This window comes from Neoarius graeffei, chromosome 28 (genome assembly GCF_027579695.1).
Source record: "Neoarius graeffei isolate fNeoGra1 chromosome 28, fNeoGra1.pri, whole genome shotgun sequence".
NCBI classification, from domain to species: Eukaryota; Metazoa; Chordata; class Actinopteri; order Siluriformes; family Ariidae; genus Neoarius; species Neoarius graeffei.
Window position 1 is genome coordinate 10,084,211 of NC_083596.1, and position 22,229 is coordinate 10,106,439.

The following is a 22,229-nucleotide window of genomic DNA, read 5'->3' on the forward strand; positions in this document are numbered from 1 at the left end:
TGTCATGCCTCATCCTGCAATTTAACCCATATGTTCTACTCTTGTCCGCTACTCTCTTGCTTCTGGTTGAATTATTTTGATACCATGTCTAAAATACTATCAGTGACCATAAAAGTCTCCCCCCATGTTGCTATATTCGGGCTCCCAGAGGACCATAACCGGTTTACCTCTCATCAATTGGATATTTTAGCTTTTACTTCCTTACTGGCAAGACGCCACCTTCTACTCCACTGGAAGTCGACTAAAGCTCCCTCGAGTCGTCAGTGGCTCAGTGACGTCATGTCTTTTCTAAAGTTGGAAAAGATCAGATATTCAGTGAACGGTAACTCTGCTAAATTTTATAACAAGTGGCTTCCCTTTCTTACATTCTTCCACTCTCTCCAGTCTCTGCCCCCTAACTGACGGACCCTCTCGTTCCCTTTTTTTTTTTTTTTTTTTTTTTTTTTTTTTTTTCTCTCCCCTTTTGGTTTTATTTGTACTGTGTAGCTTTAATATTTTAATTATTTCATAATAGAATCTCGTTATCAATTTTTATTTTTTTTTTTTTGAATTGTGTAATGTTCTTGTTTGTATGAAAAAAAAAAAATCCTAATAAAAATATTAAAAAAAAAAAAAAAAGGTTCCCCTGAGGGACCAACAAAGAACCCCTTAAGCATTTGGATCGTACTTTGTTTTCTCAAGGAGTTGCACTTGGAAAAATGTACATGTCCCTCTAATGATTTCCCAAGGTAAATAATCCATAGAACCCTGAAGGTTCTAGATTTCATTTATTAATCGATTATTCAGGATTAAAGGGTAGAGTTATTTCAAAGTTGTTTAGTTTCAAAATTAGATTCTGTAATAAGTAAACACGTGCAGACTTCATATTTAAAACGTTTGAGGGACAACACATTTTAAATCTAGATCTTTCTTCTACTACTACTTAAATTAAAATTTAAACTTTAAAGCTAGACCGCCTTTCAGATTTTTCAAGTGTAGGTCATAAAAAGAATTTTCCCCGACACCCAATTATTTTGTTTAGTGGACCGAAAGCTACTGAATTCGAATCACAGGCTTCTAATTTTATTAGGTTTTTTAAAAATAGAACAATTAATGAATTTAGAGCCACATGGCCCTAAATTCTCCGCTATTTTTTCCTGCTTCACCATGACCCAATTCAAGATACTATGTCATGCATCATGTAGTGGGCTTTTCCCGTTCGCGCAAGGCATTGTGGGATACAAATTTGAAACAGGAGAGAAAAATGGAGGACGTGAGTGTGCGAATGAAATGTGAAAGACCGACTATGGTAACAGAAAGCGAGAAGAAAAGACGTTATGTTATATACGAAGGAAAGGAAACGCAGGACCAAACTAATAAATATCGGCAGTCAGCGAGCACCTCGGTGTGATCAGCTGTTCATTTAGCGACAGAATGATGGAACTGTCAGTGCACACTCAAAGGTAAACCTGTAGATGGCAGTAATGCAACACTGTGGATGCCAGCTGCCGTAAAACCCAAAAGAAGAAGGTCAACATGTGCATGCGCACACACACACGGACTTCCTCTGTCTGCTTGATTGCGTGAAGCGAGCGATTTCATGCACATTATTTGCTTTAAATTAAATAACCTCCCAGCCACAGAATGGCCTGATATTTTGTCAGATATTACAGAAATAAACATATATCACAATGACCACATTTCAGATGGAACTAAATTTCACCGATTTTATGAAATCGAAAGGCCGTCTAGCTTTAAATCTTTACTATTAAAAGGTCAAACTATGTATCTTGAATGTTTTAAAGGTACATTATGTCCATATTTCCAGGTGAAAACATTAAAGGCACAAATTCAAAACACAGCAGAAAAGATTAGATTTACAAAATCTCATTATCTGTAGCCGCTTTATCCTGTTCTACAGGGTCGCAGGCAAGCTGGAGCCTATCCCAGCTGACTACGGGCGAAAGGCAGGGTACACCCTGGACAAGTCGCCAGGTCATCACAGGGCTGACACATAGACACAGACAACCATTCACACTCACATTCACACCTACGGTCAATTGAGAGTCACCAGTTAACCTAACCTGCATGTCTTTGGACTGTGGGGGAAACCGGAGCACCCGGAGGAAACCCATGCGGACACGGGGAGAACATGCAAACTCCGCACAGAAAGGCCCTCGCCGGCCACGGGGCTCGAACCCGGACCTTCTTGCTGTGAGGCGACAGCGCTAACCACTACACCACTGTGCCGCCCAGATTTACAAAATATTAATTTTATTTTACAAAGCTTGAAATGTAAAAACAAACAAACAAACAAACAAAAACCCATCAAACATTAAATTTCAGAACAGAGCACAAAATGTTACCTTTAAAAAAAAAATCTAAATGAATTTTCTTCTCCAAAACGTTCCGTTTAAATGAACAAATACAACTTTAAACTAAAGCACTAAATGCCAGATTTCCAGAATTTAAAAAAAAAAAATATATATATATAAAGGTTAAATTTACGAAATCCTGAGGCACAGATATCCCACAGTTTACGCCCCATGTGGATTTTGAGCTCAGTGGTGCAGCACAGATGTGATCTCGGTCACAGCTGTGTGATCACACAAACCCCCACCTCCTCTTCCTTTTAACTTCCTTCTTCAGGCTTTTCCTCTTTTCACCTGCGCAGTCAGACTCAGACTCAGTGCTCCTCCCTTATTTACACAAATCATCTCGCTTCTTTTCCACCTGTCCTCCTCCTGCTTTAGCTGCATGCTGGTGCTGGGTGCTGTTCCAGCTGCACTTGTTCTGCTGCACCAGCCTCAGAGAGCAGCCTCAGGCTCTTATTTAGTGCTGAAGAGGGTCATGTGACTACAAAATGGTGGAGGCTGTTGGTGGGTGAGCTGAGCATCTCTGGAGCTGCTCAGAAGAACGACGAGAAACGCAGGAACCTCACAGTGTCTGAGGATCTCTGAAACCTGGAGCAGGAGTGAGAGAGATTGAAAGGAAAAGAGAAGTGTGTATCAGCAGTGGTGAGTGATTGGTGTGTGATGATGCAATGATTAAAGAGAGAGAGAGAGAGAGAGAGAGAAGGATTGTGTTTTCTTCTTTGCAAGAGCTGAAAGAGAAACAGGAGACATGGGAGGGGCAGCTGTTTACAGAGAACCGGTTTTGTGTGTGTGTGTGGTGGGGTTTGGTTTCAGCATCCTGTATGGCGCACTCAGCAGTTGGACCTCTTGAATAAAACAAAATCACATTATTATACACACACGTGCACGCGTGCACGTGTGTGTATAATAATGTGATTTTGTTTTATTTAAGAGGTCCAACTGCTGAATCTCTAGCTTTATTCACAACGTTCTTTCCAACAGTCATGGCTGATCTGACCTACATCTGGTTATTTAAATTTGTAGGATTTTGCATCCTGCTCACTCATTTGCCTCTGACCGCATGCGTGTGTGTGCGTGTGTACACACGTGTGAACGCTGAGTTGGAAGAGAACCGGAAATCCTAGACAGGGATGAAGGGAGTGAAGGATGCAAATGAGCTGATGATGCAACTTCCCTCTTGAAAGACTTGGTCTTTGGGCTTTAAAAAAAAAATCATATTCATATCAAATTATCATTCTGGACAGACCAACATCTATAATAATTCATCTCATCTCATTATCTCTAGCCGCTTTATCCTTCTACAGGGTCGCAGGCAAGCTGGAGCCTATCCCAGCTGACTACGGGCGAAAGGCGGGGTACACCCTGGACAAGTCGCCAGGTCATCACAGGGCTGACACATAGACACAGACAACCATTCACACTCACATTCACACCTACGGTCAATTTAGAGTCACCAGTTAACCTAACCTGCATGTCTTTGGACTGTGGGGGAAACCGGAGCACCCGGAGGAAACCCACACGGACACGGGGAGAACATGCAAACTCCACACAGTGTGTGGCCCTCGCCGGCCCCGGGGCTCGAACCCAGGACCTTCTTGCTGTGAGGCGACAGCGCTAACCACTACACCACCGTGCCGCCCACATCTATAATAATTAATGGAGAATTTCTATTTCTATCGGATTTTGGTCCTGTCTATAATCCTTGTGCGATCAATTGTACAGTATGTCTTGGTCTCACACCCTTGATAAACACATTAGTCTGTAAAGTACGGTAAGATGCGATCTTCTGTTTCAGGATAAGTGCGTCTGCTGTGCTCCAGTTCTGGTCTGGATATTTATACACTCACGGTAGGACAATAACGCAGCGAGTGTCCTATATACAGGAGCATAGTGATGCTCAGATTTCTAACAGTTATCATTCTTTAAGCACAACAAATTATAGTACGTCATCGAAGGAAATGTCTATAAGTGGAATAGATGGTGTTCTGTTTTAGTAAATAAGCTTTCTGGGGTGAGACACTGGTTCAGAGGGTAGCACTGTTGCCTCAGAGCAAGAAGGTTCCAGGTTTGAACGTATTTATTTACCTATCTATCTACCTACCATATTTAATATAACACTCTTTTCACACATTGAGCACGTCCAAAAGCGCTTAATAATAAAATGCATGTAGAAATACGAAATCAAATGAAAAACAAAATACCAGTTAAGATCATAAACATAGTATATAATTAAATAATATTAGCTGGTGTTGAGTGGTATATCAGATATATTCCATTCAGCTAGCATGATACTGAACGAGTCAAAGACGAGTAGCTGAAGGGAATATATCTGATATACCATGAAAAAAACAGTCAATATTATCATCATCATCATCATTATACGGTACATGCACATTTGATGGAGCAGGGCGGCACGGTAGTGTAGTGGTTAGCACTGTTATCTCACAGCAAGAAGGTTCTGGGTTCGAGCCCCGTGGCCGACGAGGGCCTTTCTGTGCGGAGTTTGCATGTTCTCCCCGTGTCTGCATGGGTTTCCTCCGGGTGCTCCGGTTTCCCCCACAGTCCAAAGACATGCAGGTTAGGTTAACTGGTGACTCTAAATTGACCGTAGGTGTGAATGCGAGTGTGAATGGTTGTTTGTCTCTATGTGTCAGTCCTGTGGTGATCTGGAGACTTGTCCAGGGTGTACCCCGTCTCTCACCCATAGTCGGTTGAGATAGGCTCCAGCTTGCCTGCGACCCTGTACAGGATGAGCGGTTACGGATAATGGATGGATTTGAGGGAACAATTATAGATTTTACAAAAATTTAAGAACATATATATGGGGCTGTGCTGCCTTAGGAAAATAATCAGTGATGGTGGTGGGATGGTGTAATGAAGCAGAGTAACTGTTACCTCTACAAAGTTGATTATTTTTCTCCAACAGCAGCACCATCCTGAAGTGTTTTATTCCTCTTATCCCAAACAGTCTTTATTTCAGAAAGAATGACACGATAGGGGCGGCACGGTGGTGTAGTGGTTAGCACTGTCGCCTCACAGCAAGAAGGTCCGGGTTCGAGCCCCGTGGCCGGCGAGAGCCTTTCTGTGCGGAGTTTGCATGTTCTCCCCGTGTCCGCGTGGGTTTCCTCCGGGTGCTCCGGTTTCCCCCACAGTCCAAAGACATGCAGGTTAGGTTAACTGGTGACTCTAAATTGACCGTAGGTGTGAATGTGAGTGTGAATGGTTGTCTGTGTCTATGTGTCAGCCCTGTGATGACCTGGCGACTTGTCCAGGGTGTACCCCGCCTTTCGCCCGTAGTCAGCTGGGATAGGCTCCAGCTTGCCTGCGACCCTGTAGAACAGGATTAAGTGGCTAGAGATGATGAGATGAGATGAGTTTGCAATAGTTCATTATATTAAAACCTTTACTACACTTACGGTACTATGGGCTGTCTGTGGGTCTGTGTTACCATGGCAACACGCAATGCTCTATCCTGCTGTGGCGCTGTTGCCCATATTGTGTCTGAAATGTCAGTTCCTTAGTATTAAGTTCTTGTTGTATAAAAGCAGTATCACACTCGCAATAGTGCTGCTGTAGTGAATTTCAGCACGACTGTGATTACCTGCAGGACTCGACCTGCCTCGCGCCTCATGACTTGTACCTCTAGCTGAATCATAACCCTCCTGATATTCAGTATAACAGCGCTCTTGATTGTGTGGTATTGCTTAATTATCACTTATTTTATAGCAAGTATAGACAAGCCTATTTTTTTTCCTCACCAGCCTTTCCCCCCCTCTGTCTTTAACTTAATAAGACAAAAACGTACCTTTTTGTGCAAACTGCTCCATCCTGAAGGTTTTCTCATACCTGAAAAGTTTCAGCTTCCCACTGGCACTGGAGACTCCTTCCAAAAAATGCTAAAAAAATTCACCATATCGACAATTGCACATTTTTTTTAGTCTGCTTATACAATGAGCATCCACACTGTGCTCTAAGTTGTTACTATAGAAACAATAGCATATTGGAACGAGCACTTGAATATAAACCTCGTTATGGAGAATGAATCAAACAGAATTCAGAATGAAATGATTGAATGAGCTTGTGGTCGAAACACACACAAATAACTTCAAACCCTGATTCTGACCGTGAGCACATACACCACAAAACATTTGGCTGTTACAGGTAGTCTTTAAATCAGCTACTGTATCCAGATGTGTTTGTGTATAATCCTCCAGATCTCCTTCCTCCCTGCCCTCCGGTGATGAGGGGATGGAGCAGCCTCCTGAACACAAGATGAGCTCTGAGGGGGCAGAAGGCCGACCAGGTGAGTCTGCTTTGAATATAACTTAAATTTAACAGCCATACAACATTATTTCATTTCAATCTGTGATATTATTTGTATCTGTTTATAATAAAGCACATTAATGAAGCAATCTACAATTATTTTATTTTATTTCAAGAATTCTGATTAGGCCAAGTTGAAACCCCCCCCCCCCCCCCCCCCCCCCCCCACATAATCCTTATATTATCGCTGAACTAAAAAACCCCACAGTGATTTATTTCATTAAGTCAAATTCCCCTCCCCTCTGACCTTGTAGCTCCTCCCACTACTTTGCCACTGAAGGGTGATGGTGGTGGCTCTCAACGGAAAAAGCTCTCCGCCCCTCGGATCAGCCTCTCGCTGGATCAAAGCGAAGACGACCTGTTCGACACACCTGATGACCTGGACATTAATGTGGACGATTTGGACACACCTGATGAAGCTGATGTCCTGGACTATACGGATCACGAGTTGGACTGGGAAGGTGAGACACAAGTACCATTGTGTCCTTACAAATAATATGAACCAATTTAAAAGCATAAAACCAGCAAGTTATTGGCATCTCAACAAAGTTTTGTCCCCCCAACTCTTATTGGCAAAAATATTGGCTCCCCTTCTTGTCATCCTTTATATAACCTTATTGTTACCCTTGACCAAATATGAGGCTGAATTGATATTGATCCATTTATCATCCATTATAATGGACAGAAATTTATGGATGAAATAAAATTGGTCAGGAGTTGGAATCGTCTAGTCTGGCTAACGCGACTTCAAAGCTCTCCGAGCATTTGGTCTGGCCAAGCTATTAAGCCAAACCGTTTCCCAGAGCCCGTGGTTGACCCGCCTCCCTGAAATGCCTCAGTTTGCTACTGGTCGAAGCCAGAAAAGGCTGTGACGAAGCTTAAACCAATCACATCACTCTTTCCTCTGACGTATGTGACGCGACGGGGCTAACTGGTAGATTAAACTCTTACCGAAGCCGGTCGGGAGCAAGGCGAAAACGTCCTTCCTTTCAATAAATACCTCCAGGGCTGCTCTTTGCTCCGTTTTCAATGAGAACTTCCCGTTGAATGCTTTCAATACAGCATCTACCGCTGTGTTAAAGGCTTGCCGCTGCTCCATGTTCGTGATGTGAATGAAGCGCTTCCGGCATAGATTCTGTAAACAATCTATGGCTTCCGGTCGCAGTTCTACTACGTCACTGCCTTGAACACGCCTCTACCCAGGGCCGTTGGAGATGCTCAAAGTTGATTGGTTCCCGATTTTTCGGGAGCTTGGAAATGCTGTAGATAGCCTGCCTGGCCAGACTAAGCTCGGAACAGGCCCTCGTGTTGCGGCACGCTTAGGATGGGCGGGCCCAGGCTAGGAATTGTCATCATTAATGCTTTTTTTGTTTTTTTTTTCTGTTTTGCCTGGTGATCCAGGACCTCGTGTTAAGATTCTGCTACCAGTGGCATAATATTTTAGCCCCAAACCTCACTGAATCTGCCAGGAGGTTAAGAGTTGGCCATAGGTTGATCATTCAACAAGATAATGACTCCAAATGTACATCTAAATCAACAATGAAACAATCTACAATTCCAACGAAGCCAACTAGTTGAAGTAACAGCTTGGCCTCAAAAATGATGCAATGATTTTGAGCCTTAATCTTAACTTGACCTCAACCCCCATAAGTACGACTTTGGTCTTCACTTGATCTCAACTAGTCTTGGATTTGTCTTGGTCAGTCCTCAGTCAGTGATAAATAATATCCCTTGACCTTCCTATTGTCTGAACATCTAGAGCCTCAGGAACCCCAGAGAGCTCCAGTGAAGGAGGAGGTTGAAACCATTCCGACATACAGCTCTGAGGAGGAGCGACAGGACTCCAAACTCTGGAGGACTGTCATCATCGGGGAACAGGAGCACCGCATCAATATGAAGTGTATTGAACCCTACCAAAAAGTCATCTCCCATGGAGGTATACACACTGGTAGCATACTCACACACTTTTGTAGTGAACCTGGTTACCTTATGAAAAAATTGGAAGGGGTTGTACCTTGAAGGATCTCAGAAGTGCTCTGGACTGAAACTTTGGTTATAAAGGAAGTGAATTTGTTCCATGGAAGCTCCAGAAAAAGAAAAAAAAAAGCTTCAGGAACCCAGGGGTGCAAAATACTTGAGTATTTGTACTTCATTTCTGGTTTTAAGTACTATTTTGAAAGATTTCTTCTCTACTCAAGTACAGTATTATTGAAACTGAATACTTGTACTCTTACTCAAGTAAAAACATGTTTACTCCTTACATTTTCATTTTAACATTTAAAGTGAGACAGGTCGATGTATTAAAAAGATGAATAGTACCCTGTAGAGCTAGAATAACCCCTAGGGTTACTTGAATCACATGCTGTATTGCCTGCTGCCTCATACCTGTGAACGAGAATGAGCTGGAAAAACACCACAGGCTAATGTTTACGCTTGGGTTTCGGAAACGGACGAAGTTTATCCTCTTTATAATATTATAATGAGCGAGGTTGCAACAAACATGATGGAACCGGCAGCCTCCGACACAGAAGCGAGCGCTCGAGAGCCTTCAAGCTCACAAAAAGCTATTTGTCGAAAAGTTTCAATTTGTCTTGATTTCGGGGTCTTCGTTCGATCGGGGCGATCCGCCATGTTTGCTGTGGCTCCGCGGTCACGACCTCTGATCTGCGCATGAAATTGGCATGTGACTTTTCCGAACTGGCTGCTGAGCGAGCGGTTTGCAAACAGACTAACACATGGTTAGGACGCCCCGCATTAGGAAATAAAATGTTTTGAAACAAGATGATGCATACCAGCTATAGGGATGGGTATCAGCTCAAACAATTCAGAAAGGGTACACACCTGTGTCACTTTAAAGTACTTGTTACTAATTACAAACACCATGAGATTTTTTTCCCTTAGTAAAGATGAAATATCTGTGCTTAAAATTCACCATAAAAAAGGATAATAAGTTACCTTTAAGTTTGAAAAGTTTTGTAGTTTAGTTTGTTAAATTAGCTAGATACTACTTATGTAAATTAGCGAGGTAGATACATTTTGTAAATTAGTTTATTTAAATTAGCTAGATAGTAAAGTTCTTTTTTTTTTAAATCCCCCGCTGGTCAAAAGACCCGAAGGGGGATTATGTCGTGACGATTTCCTTTCGTCCATCCGTCTGTCTGTCTGTCCGTCCTGGGAAGGGTGCTCACGTTCTGAAATCAACTCGTCTCACAATTTTTGGAGGAATTTCACCAAACTTGGCAGGATTCTTTGTTATATGTTGGTAATACGCATATTGAAATTTAATTTAATTTGGGCAAATTTTACCAGAGTTATGCCCTTGATTATTAACAAACTTGTACTTCGGCAATTTCATCAAGGTGTGCTTGCTTTCTGAAATCAACTTCCCTCACAATTTTTAAAGGACCGAAGAGGGATTATGTCGTGACGTTGTCCATCTGTCTGTCCGTCCCGCAAAGGGTGCTCACGTTCTGAAATCAACTCCTCTCACAATTTTTGGAGGAATTTCACGAAACTTGGCAGGATTCTTTGTAATATGTCGGTAATACGCATATTGCAGTTTCGTTAAATTCACTCACATTTTACCAGAGTTACAGCCCTTGATTAACAAAATTATACTTTGGCAATTTCATGAGTGTGTTTTCCTTCTGAAATCAACTCCTCTCACAATTTGTGGAGGAATTTCACCAAACTATGGTCAATTTAGAGTCACCAGGTAACCTAACCTGCATGTCTTTGGACTGTGGGGGAAACCGTCAGCCCTGTGATGACCTGGCGACTTGTCCAGGGTGTACCCTGCCTTTCGCCCGTAGTCAGCTGGGATAGGCTCCAGCTTGCCTGCGACCCTGTAGAACAGGATAAAGCGGCTAGAGATAATGAAATGAGAGATGAGAATTTCACCAAACTTGGCAAAAGGCTTTGCTGTATGACAGTTATATGCATACTGAAATTTCGTTTAATTTGGGCAAATTTTACCAGAGTTATGCCCTTGATTATTAACAAACTTGTACTTTGGCAATTTCATCAAGGTGCGCTTGCTTTCTGAAATCAACTTCCCTCAGAATTTTTATCCCCCGCTGGCCAAAAGGCCCGAAGAGGGATTATGTCGTGGTGATTTCCTTCCGTCCATCCGTTCGTCCCGGGAAGGGTACTCACCTTCTGAAATCAACTTCTCTCACAATTTCACAAAACTTGGCAGGATTCTTTGTTATATGTTGCGAATACGCATATTGCAATTTCGTTCAATTGAGTCACATTTTACCAGAGTTATGGCATAGTTGCCAGTGGGGGATATTGTGCTCTCAGAGCACTCTTATTTTTAAACTATCTGCTTAACTGAGCTCGCTAGCTAACTTCTGTAACTTAGTTTATTAAATTACTTAGCTAGTTAAATTTAGTAAATTATCTTGTTAAATTATCTACGTTGTTTTGTTTTATTGCTAATTTGCATTCCAAAAGGATTATAAAGTATTAGTGAACCAACTAGCCAAAGTTTCGGTTTGTCCAAGCTAGCGGAATATTTCTCTTATGACTGATTGTTTAGCGATCGAGTGATTCAGGGTCAAGTAATGAACTTGTGGTCAGCTTGGACTTACTCTTGATTCCTGGAGTGTGTTTAAATTTAGGCCTGTATAATCTTTCCTTTTTGCATCCTTACACCTTCTTTAACTGAGACAGATACTGGCGGAGTACCCGTACGTTAACTTAAGTACTTAACTTTTCCCTTCCTGTAGAAACTTTGGTGTAAAATAGCACAGAGTCACTTTCTACTTTCTGTGCAAATGTAATTTGAAAGCATCTTTGTAACACTGATGTCTCTTCTCGAAAAGGCTACTATGGAAATGGTACGAATGCCATTATTGTGTTTGCTGCTTGCTTCCTTCCGGACAGCGATAGTGAGGACTACCATGATATAATGGAGAACCTCTTTCTGTGAGTTCTCACTCGTGTATCACTAATCCATATTCATTTACCTTAATTGTATTTTCTGTAGCACTTTGCTTTACTGTTTCTACTGCTCAGGTATGTGATCAGCACGTTGGAGCTGATGGTAGCAGAGGACTACATGATCGTCTACCTGAATGGGGCCACTCCTCACCGGAGGACGCCTGGCCTTGGCTGGCTGAAGAGATGCTACCAGATGATTGACAGGAGGTGGCTGCTAATTTAAAGTCCATAAATATGCATGGTTGTTTAAAAAAAAAAAACCCTGTCTGATTTTGAAATCTTCTTTCAGGCTCCGAAAGAACCTGAAATCCTTTATTATTGTTCATCCGTCCTGGTTTATCAGGACTATCTTCGCCATCACCAGACCATTTATCAGGTAAAACAAGTTTTTAGGAACCAGAGATTAAGGTACAATATTTCTAATATGATTAATATTCATTTATTTGTGTTTTTTATGCTTTACATTTATTCTCTGTGTTCCTACAGTTCAAAGTTCAGCAGTAAGATTAAGTACGTGAACAGTTTAGCGGAGCTGGAAGAGCTCATCCCGATGGAATATGTCCACATTCCTGAATGCATCATCAAGTAAGTGAGAGTTTCTTTAGTTCATTCTAAATTTTAGTGCGAAATAATATTTAATCTCTCAACTCATTGTTTATTATTCTGTCCATATTCACTGGATATGAACAATCATGCGCTCTGATTGGCTACTCATATACCATTAGTAGAGAAGAACAAAATGGCGGATCGTGTTACTGAACCAACCGAGGACGAAATAAAAACTGTATTCGAAAACAAAACCCCAAAAATACAAAAAAAAGCAACAAAATATGGAATAAAAGTACTTGATCGTAAGAACGTATCTTTTTTAAATTTTTCAAGAATTATTATTATTATTATTATAGCATTTTTCACAAATTGCTCCTGCCATTTCACCGGTTTGTTTACATTCTAAGCAGAAATTATAGAATATAATAAATCTTTATTGTCCACCAAGGTGGAAAATTATCTTTGGCTCACCATCACATATAACATGCAAACAACACACATTTCAACAACACAACTTGACAAACAGCAACACAGACAACCAACACAGAGGGTTGTGCAAAATAAAATAAAATAAAAAGTCAAATATCGATTATCAGTGTCTGTGGATCACTTGCTTTGTTGAGTTAAGGATGCTAATGGCATTTAGAATAAAAGATTTTTTTAAATACACTTTTAGCCAGAGCTGCCCTATAGCGCCTCCCAGACTTCAGAAGCTCAAATTGGCTAAAAAAGAAAGGATGGAAACAATAAACAGTCTGCCACTATTCTTGTAGATTTCCTCCTCAGCCTTTCAGTGTAGAGGTTAGCTAGATGTTTTTGGGGTTTTCCCACTATTTTGCTTGCCACTGACACATCACATCTCATCTCATTATCTCTAGCCGCTTTATCCTGTTCTACAGGGTCGCAGGCAAGCTGGAGCCTATCCCAGCTGACTACGGGTGAAAGGCGGGGTACACCCTGGACAAGTCGCCAGGTCATCACAGGGCTGACACATAGACACAGACAACCATTCACACTCACATTCACACCTACGGTCAATTTAGAGTCACCAGTTAACCTAACCTGCATGTCTTTGGACTGTGGGGGAAACCGGAGCACCCGGAGGAAACCCACGCGGACACGGGGAGTACATGCAAACTCCACACAGAAAGGCCCTCGCCGGCCACGGGGCTCGAACCCGGACCTTCTTGCTGTGAGGCAACAGCGCTAACCACTACACCACTGTGCCGCCGCCACCACTGACACAATCCTATTTAATTTATTTTTGCCCTTACAACTTAAGTATCCGAACCAAGCAGGGAGATGGACTGTTAAGATACTCTCAATATGTGTTGTGTACACAAGCTCTAAAATCTGAGGGCTAACACCAAAACAGCTCAATCTTCTGAGAAGGTTGAGTCTCCGAGAACACTTCTTAAAAATATAATCTGTGTTCTCAGTGAAACATAGCTGACAGTCAAGAAATGTGCCAAGATATTTAAAAGTTTGCACAGTTTCAACACATTGACCACTGAGTGAGACTGGCTCCGTTGTCAGGCCTTGCTTCTTACAGAAGATTAGCTCCTTTGTTTTTGTCACGTTTATTTCTAACTGGCTGTTGTTACACCATGCTTCCAGGGCTTTCACATTGGCGGAGTAGGTGGCCTCATCAGAGGGATCGTTTTTCTGAAACAGGCCAACTAAGGCCGTGTCATCCGCATATTTAATCAATTTAACAGTGTCGTTATTAAGAGCAAAATCATTTGTAAATAAAGAAAATAACAAGGGTGATAAAACACTGCCTTGTGGACAGCCTGTGCTTATAGTAAGCACTCCTGATTGAGTGTCACTAGCTGATACCCTCTGAGGGCGGCAGGAAAGGAAATCTCTGATCCAGAGAATCAGGCCCCTGTCGACATTAGGACTACGTTCAGACTGCACCCTGAAACGACCCATATCCGATTTTTTTGCCCATATGCGACCTGTATCCGATTTGTTATTGACAATCTGAACGACACAATTCCGATTTTTTTCACATGCGACCCAGGCCGCTTGGATATGTGGTCCTAATTCCGATGCATATCCGTTATTTTCACATGCGACTGCAGTCTGACCGGACAGGTCGCATTCATGCGACCTACACGTCATCAACAAGAGACAAACGTCACTATTCTGCGTTGGCTAATCCCGCCTCTTTGGTGGAAAACAACAACATTTGTACAGTTTTCAGAATTTAAATAGACTTTTATAGAATTGACCAAGCTAATGGTGGATTTGGTAGGGACCTGGATGTTGATCTGTTAGCCTGATTAAATAAAACAGTTTCTATAACTGATTTATAACTTAAACCATCCTGTATTACAAGATTATAAGATTGTTCTGGAAATTTCCAGTAATTTGACACCTTCGGTCTCATTACTCTGCTGCCCACATTAATCAGATTATTGTGTGAGTTCCGCCACCGCCACAAAAACCACATCGCCAGGTCTCGCCTCATCTCCATGCTTTACTTGCAAACTTGAAGAGTGCGCTTTTTTTTTGTTTACGTATTATGTAGATGTGCTTATTACGTGTCAATTTGCGCATGTGGGACACTTTTGGGTCGTTTTCTGTTCATATTGGAGATCGCATACAAGACTCATATAATTGGTAATGTGAACGGCCTAACAAAAAAATCGGATTTCACAACAAATCGGATATGGGTCGTTTCGGGTTGCAGTCTGAACATAGTGTAAGACTGGCCAACCTTCTTAGAAGAATGCGTAACTTTATAGAATTGAAAGCTGCACTAAAATCTACAAATAGGACCCTGGCATAGTCCTTAGTAAGTGTGAGCTGCTTTGAGACAGAGTCTAACAGAACCAGCACAGCATCATCAGTACCTCTGTCACTCTTGTAGGGAAACTGAAGCCGATCTAACACACTGGCAACTGTAGTTGTCAAAAGGTCTACCAGAACTCTTTCCATAGTTTTACACAGTATAGAGGTAATAGCAATAGGTCTAAAATCTTCAGGCTTGCTAGCACCTGGCTTTTTTGGTATAGGCCTTATTGTAGACCATTTCCACACCCTAGGCACTCCAGTAACAATTAGGGAATTAGACAACCTTGAAAAGACTCCTTTTACTTGTAAAGCACGGTCTTTGAGTAGACGGGCTTTAAGGCCATCTGGGCCAGTAGCTTTGTTTGGCTTCAATTTGGTAAGACATTTGACAACAGCATCCTCTGTGATAACTATTGGTGGTCTTGCAGGGAGATTTTTTTTACAAATCTCATCACGCTCCACACCGTCATCCACAGTATCAAATCTACAAAAGAACTGGTTTAATTCATCCACAGAACTTTGACTGAAGTTCACAGGACTATCACTCTTTTTCCCAGTTTTTCCCAATAAGGTGTTTAAACCCTCCCAAGCCTGTTTTATGTTGCCACTGAAGAAATTACTCTCTCTTTTATTTTTATACTCTACTTTTGCCTTAAGGATACTACCTCTCAATTGTCTCCTTTTTTCCTGCATATTACCAGAACAAAAAGCAACCGTCCTTTCATTGAGGAGTATTTTTAGTTGTTTAGAAACCCAGGGTTTATTATTTGGGAATATTTTCACCGACTTTATTTCAGATACCCTGTCCACACTAGGGATTTTGTACCGATACGAAACTACTTTCGTACCGCAACACCTGTCCACACTAGCAACTATACCGGTGCTGTAGCGGCTGGGTGCGATTTGCTGGGGGGGATGGTCGGGATCATCCCCCCCTCTGGTTTTTATCTCTGCTGAAAAAAAATCCTCGGGGACAACCCCGTCAATAAAACAAACAAACCAAAAAAAAGTTGACATGACAGGCATGTTATGACACAGTTTTCTATGGTCTACATTGCACTCACTTTCAAAATGACCCGAAGTGGCAGCTTTGATGTTCACGAACGTCCCCAGCAAATAGATACACTGTAGATAATAACAATATCCAGAGTGTGAACGTGGATTTAGCGCCATGAATCACATCCTTACTGATGAGCGCAACAGAATGAATGTGTATCCACACTGACAGCCTTCTTTTCCTCGCTGTCAATGGGCCAGACGTGCGTTCCTTCCCTGCTGAGAAATTCGCAGAAATGTGGATTAAAGAAGGGCGAAACGCGGCGGATAGCGCACCGACGGGAAAGCAGAAAAGGCCACATGAACTGCGCCATCAGAGCAAACTGTTTATTTAGTATTCATGTATTTTAGTGATTTTCGAGTCACTGTCCATTTAATCCGGAGGGAGAGAAACATCACAGCAACGCGACAAGCAATGCGAACTTTGTTGTGTGTTAGTGTTCGTGTATTTAGTCAGAGAGATAGGAAGATGAATTTACTATCTCTGGTTTAGTGTTCGTTTTCATTTAGTGTTATTCATTTGATATCATCGGATGTTATTGAGCTGTTAGCCTATTGTTACCTTAATTTTGTGACGTTTCATGATTAAAAAAAAAAAAAACATCCCCCCTTCTGGTTTTTTGACAAATCGCACCCTGTGTAGCGGTATAACTGTATCGGTACGAAACCCACAAATGTATGGGTTTCGTACCGGTACAGTATCGGTACTGTAGCGCTTTGCTGTAGTGTGGACAGATGAAGCGGGTCTGTATCGATACAAATATAATGCGCAAAGTCACACACCTCAATCGATGATTTCGCTGAATAAAATAGTGAAGAACGGAGATTCGTTTGTTTCTTTCTCAACTGCCTCGCGCGTTTTATACGATTCGACTGAATAAATGACCACCAGAAATACAGACTGTACATTGACAACAAAAAGCACACACACGTTGTTTCATCCGCCATATTCTCGGAAGGAAGTTACTCGGTAACCACGGAAACATTTCGCGCACGCGCATTTCAACTACCGTGAAAGAAAACCGCAAACATTTCTCGCTAGTGTGGACAGATGCACTAAACTGTACCGGTATACTTTGTATCGATACAGTTATGCCACTTTCGTACCGGTATAAGTGTGAACACAGCAAGAGACACAGTCTTCACAGAATTTAATATATGATGTAATAGTATCTGTGAGTTCATCCCCACCCAGACAGGATTCAAAGAAAATGTCCCAATTTGTGTTATCAAAGCAGTCTCTAAGTAGTTCTTTGCTTGTGTCAGACCACACCTGTATTTGCTTAACAGCTGGTTATTTTGTCGGACGTTTTGTATAAAGTTTTTATTTATCGAATTTGCAAAAAATAAAAATACTCTGTTTCTCAAAATCCAGTGAATATGGATAGAATAAAACAGTTATTCCACTCAATCTCGTCGTACATGGCTTATAGCCAACTCAGTGCTACGCTCCTCATCAAATATCAGCTCATGTATGGCTCGATTTCATGGAATAACTGTTTATTATTCACTTAGTGAAAAATAACACATGATGGGTCATGCTATTAAAGGAAAATAATCCACGCCAGGGTGGTGTGATAGTGGATTCTTTTCCTACAAAAGCATTCCTATTATTTTAAGTTTTATTCCTCTTATACCACAGCGATTTGCCAATGATTACAGTATTTTATTTATTAATGACTGACATATGACACTTTTTAACCATTTATAGTTGCATATAACGTCCAAATTATGGAACGTCCACAAAACAAGTTAGTTCATGTTATCATTTATCTCATTATAGCAGCTTTCACTCACTAGCCTTTCTTTTAGCTAGCTTTTAAAATTTGCCATCAACTATAAGTTAAATTAGCGAGCTAATTAAAGCTAGATGGCCTTTCAATTTCATAAAATCGGTGAACTTTAGTTCCCTCTGAAATTTGGTCATTTGGAAATAAAGTGCATGAAATCACTCGCTTCACGCAGTCAAGCAGACAGAGGAAGTCCGTGTGCGCATGCACAGGTTTATCATCTTCTTTTGGGTTTTACGGCAGCTGGCATCCACAGTGTTGCACTACTGCCATCTACAGGTTTCCCTTTGAGCGTGCACTGACAGTTACATCATTCTGTCGCTAAACGAACAGCTGATCGCACCGAGGTGCTCGCTGAGCGCCGATATTTATTAGTTTGGTCCTGTGTTTCCTTTCCTTCGTATATAACATAACATCTTTTCTTCTCGCTTTCGGTTACTGTAGTCGATCTTTCACGTTTCATTCACACACTCACGCCCTCCATTTTTCCTCTCCTGTTTCAAATTTGTATCCCACAATGCCTTGCACGAACGGGGAAAGCCCACCACGTGATGCATGACGTAGTATCTTGAATCGGGTCATGGTGAAGCAGGAAAAAATAGCGGAGAATTTAGGGCCATGTGGCCTTAAATTCATTAATTGTTCTATTTAAAAGTAAAACTTAATAAAATTAGAAGTCTGTGATTCGAATTCAGTAGCTTTCGGTCCACTAAATAAAAATAATTAGGTGTCGGGGAAAATTATTTTTATGACCTAAACTTGAAAAATCTGAAAGGCAGTCTAGCTTTAAGTTTATAAATTGCTTTGTTAAATTAGATAAATAGTTAAGTTTTGTAAATTAGCTAGCTAGATAAGTTTTGTAAGTTCGCTTGATAATTTAGCAAGCGAGTTTTCTTTTTGTTGCTAATACGCCTTAGTATTCACTATAAAGGGCTATAAAGCCGACACTATATTTCTCTCTCTTGAAGTTAATAAGTGAAAGAATGCAGCTTGTCATGTTACTGAGTAACCTGAAAGCACAATCTCTTCTGTGCTGGAAAACTTACTGATAGTTATACTGCACTGACACTGGAGACTCCTTCCAAAAATGTAACATAAGTCTCCTAACATAGTTAGTTTTTTCACCATATCAATGATTATGTGCTTTTCTATGTTAAGTAATAGCCTTTAAAAATCTTAGATTATGTGACGTGTTTGCTGTACAAGATCCTGTATATGAGCTGTTACTGTAGAAATGCTAACGTATTCAAACAAGCGCATTAATACAGCAGTCAGAGCTGCTGTTATAGACCTACCCTGTGTCTGAAATCACTCCCTACTCACTATATAGGGCACTATATAGTGAGGATGCCATTTTGTAGCGCTGTCCGAAACTTTAGTGAGGATTATTTACACCCTATATAGTGCACTCAAAGTATCCCACAATGCATCATGAAAAGTAATGTACAACCGATGGTCACTAACCAAAGCAATATATCCCATCATGCATTGCGGTCGCGCTGAAAGAAATCAAATTAAAAGTCTCAAATTTGATTTAATAACAGGCAGCGGCAAAGAAGAAAGTATTCAGCCTTGATTTAAAAGAACTGAAAGATGCAGCAGACACAAAGTACTTTGTATTGATTAATGTGGGAAGTACGCTCAGTATAATATGGATTTATCACAAAAATACACGCATGTATTTATTATTTTGAAAATCCACCAGCCGACTGATCTGGCACGTTTTAATTGTGCGACAGTAATGACGTAACAGTGCCACAGCGGCGTTCAAAGCATTAAACCCACTGTGGAACTCGCAGACTGCATCAATAAAGACAAAGCTGAAGATCTTCAACACAAATGTGAAATCGGTCCTCCTGTACGCTTGCGAGACCTGGCGCACTACAAAAGCATCCACAAAAAGGCTACAGACTTTCCTCAACAGATGCTTGAGAAGGATTTTACGTATCAAGTGGTTCCACAAAGTCACAAATAAAGAGCTGTGGAGGCAAGCCGGGCAAGATCCAGTTGACCTTCAGATCAAAAAGAGAAAGTGGGGTTGGCTTGGTCATACCTTGAGAAAGCCAGTAACTAACATCACACGCCAAGCCCTGAAGTGGAACCCACAAGGGAAAAGAAAGCGAGGCAGGTCTAGAACAACATGGAGGAGATCAACTGTCCAAGAAGCACAACAGGCGGGTTATTCGTGGGGACAATTGGAAATGGTGGCCCAGGACAGGATGAAGTGGCGTTCTCTCATCAACGACCTATGCCCCACTTGGGGCGAAGGGTTTAACTAACTAACTAACTAACTAACTAACTAACTAACTAACTAACTAACTAACTAACTAACTAATGACGTAAATACCAGCACAACGGACTAGTGTCTGAAAACGTTTTTTCATTTTACCAATGAGCTCACTGTATAGTCCTCTATATAGTAATTCCCTATATAGGGAGTAGTGAACGAGTGAGCAATTTCAGACACAGGGCATTATTTCCTGAAGTGAATATCAGTGAATAATATCTGAGACGAAATCAAGGTTATTATTCACTGATTTTCAGTGAGCCTGAGGTGGATATTATTTTAGTATAAATACACAGGTGATTATTTTAAAAAATCTTATTAAAAATCATATATTTCAAACTTCAAATCAGCATGTAAATGTAATAACGGCGCAGCGCAGGCTTGTGTCACTTATCTACGCCGAGTCACATAAAATCCTTTGTTTTGAAGTCGATAAAATAAATCACAACTCCACCTTACCTTTGAATCATTTTAGACCAAACTTTGTAGCATCTTTAGTGCTTTTAGCAACAGCATTTTCTTTCATCATTTGTAATTCTTCCTCACAAAGCAATCGGCCGCCATTTTGCCGAGTCGCTCGAGGTGATTATCGAGAAATAGTCTGAATTTCTTGACCAATCAGTGTGCGCTATTTTCTATAATCACCTCCATATTTATACTAAAGACAAGTATTCAATCTGAGAATTGAACAACACTGTGGTATAACTGGTCTAAAAGCATATTGTTGAGCAAATACTATGAATTATTCAGTACAATGAAACTGTGTAGTCATGATGGTGAAGAATGTCAAGATCTATAGGACCAGTCAAAAGTTTGTACGCCCCTACTCATTCATAGGTTTTTCTGTCTTTTGATATTTCTATTTTCTACATTGTAGTACAATCCTGAAGACATCAAAACTATAAAATAACATCTGGAATTATATGATGATAAAAAGTGTTAAAAAAACCCAAAATATATTTGATATTTTAGATTCTTCAAAGTAGCCAGCGTTTACTTTGATGACGCTTTGCATACTATTGGCATTATCTTAACCAGCGTCATGAGGTAGTCACCTGGAATGCTTTTCAATTAACAGGTGCCTTATCAAAAGTTAATTATGGACGAGTTTCTTGCCTTCTTAATGTGTTTGAGATCAAATAGTAAATAATAAAAATACAGTAAACAGCCTTATTCCAGGGTTGGCTCACATTCTTGCCTCACAGCAAGAAGGTCCGGGTTCAAGCCCCGTGGCTGGCGAGGGCCTTTCTGTGTGGAGTTTGCATGTTCTCCCTGTGTCCGCGTGGGTTTCCTCCGGGTGCTCCGGTTTCCTCCACAGTCCAAAGACATGCAGGTTAGGTTAACTGATGACTCTAAATTGACCGTAGGTGTGAATGTGAGTGTGAATGGTTGTCTGTGTCTATGTGTCAGCCCTGTGATGACCTGGCAACTTGTCCAGGGTGTACCCCGCCTTTCGCCCGTAGTCAGCTGGGATAGGCTCCAGCTTGCCTGCGACCCTGTAGAACAGGATAAAGCAGCTTGAGATAATGAGAGAGAGCCCTATTCCAGCCACAACTGTCATAATCCATACATATTACATCAAGAACCGCTCAACTAAGTAAAGAGAAACGACGTCCATCATTACTTTGACATGAAGTGACTTTTAATGAATAAAAATAAAGAACAAACATTGAATGAGAAAGTGTGTCCAAACTTTTGAGTGGTACTGGGAATCTGAACCTGCCAGTTCCAGTGGTTAATACTGTACAGGGATGTAGCTGTTATATTTTTTCCCTTCCTTTGATATTCGAGTGGTTTGTCTTTTGCACTTGTTCATGTAGAGCTGAGTGCAAAGGTTTGCATCCGTCATTTTTTTTTTTTAACAGAAACATCAACAAGATGGTGGTGGGTGTAAAATGTTGTTGTATCCTACAATAAGATAAAAATCCAAAATAAAAAGTAAAATCAACATTTAAAAAAAGTTTCACCTTTTCTTTCTTCAGAACTTGTCAAGATGGGAGGGTGGGCTGTGGGCAAGAGGATCGAAAAGCTGCACAGAGGATACAAAAAAAGAGGTTGGCGGTTGAAGGGTGGGCATATGAATGATCTCAGAATACACTGTTACACCATCCTTGCACATGA

The 22,229-nt window shown here is 41.1% G+C and overlaps 1 protein-coding gene across 6 annotated transcripts in view; it reads left to right on the top strand.

The window, feature by feature from the left end:
• The first annotated feature begins 2,639 nt into the window (after positions 1 to 2,639).
• Positions 2,640 to 22,229, top strand: part of prune2 (prune homolog 2 with BCH domain) — a 32,939-nt gene continuing 13,349 nt past the window's right edge. The window contains exons 1-9 of one of the 6 annotated variants that reach the window (XM_060913274.1): positions 2,640 to 2,980; positions 6,569 to 6,657; positions 6,932 to 7,138; positions 8,437 to 8,613; positions 11,507 to 11,609; positions 11,700 to 11,831; positions 11,914 to 12,000; positions 12,111 to 12,209; positions 22,091 to 22,177. In XM_060913274.1, the coding sequence (XP_060769257.1) occupies positions 6,603 to 6,657; positions 6,932 to 7,138; positions 8,437 to 8,613; positions 11,507 to 11,609; positions 11,700 to 11,831; positions 11,914 to 12,000; positions 12,111 to 12,209; positions 22,091 to 22,177 (947 nt within the window). In that variant the 5' untranslated portion in view covers positions 2,640 to 2,980; positions 6,569 to 6,602. Of the gene's footprint in view, positions 2,997 to 6,568; positions 6,658 to 6,931; positions 7,139 to 8,436; positions 8,614 to 11,506; positions 11,610 to 11,699; positions 11,832 to 11,913; positions 12,001 to 12,110; positions 12,210 to 22,090; positions 22,178 to 22,229 lie in introns of all 6 variants that reach the window. The other 5 variants (XM_060913275.1, XM_060913273.1, XM_060913272.1 and 2 more) reach the window with 5 other exon arrangements.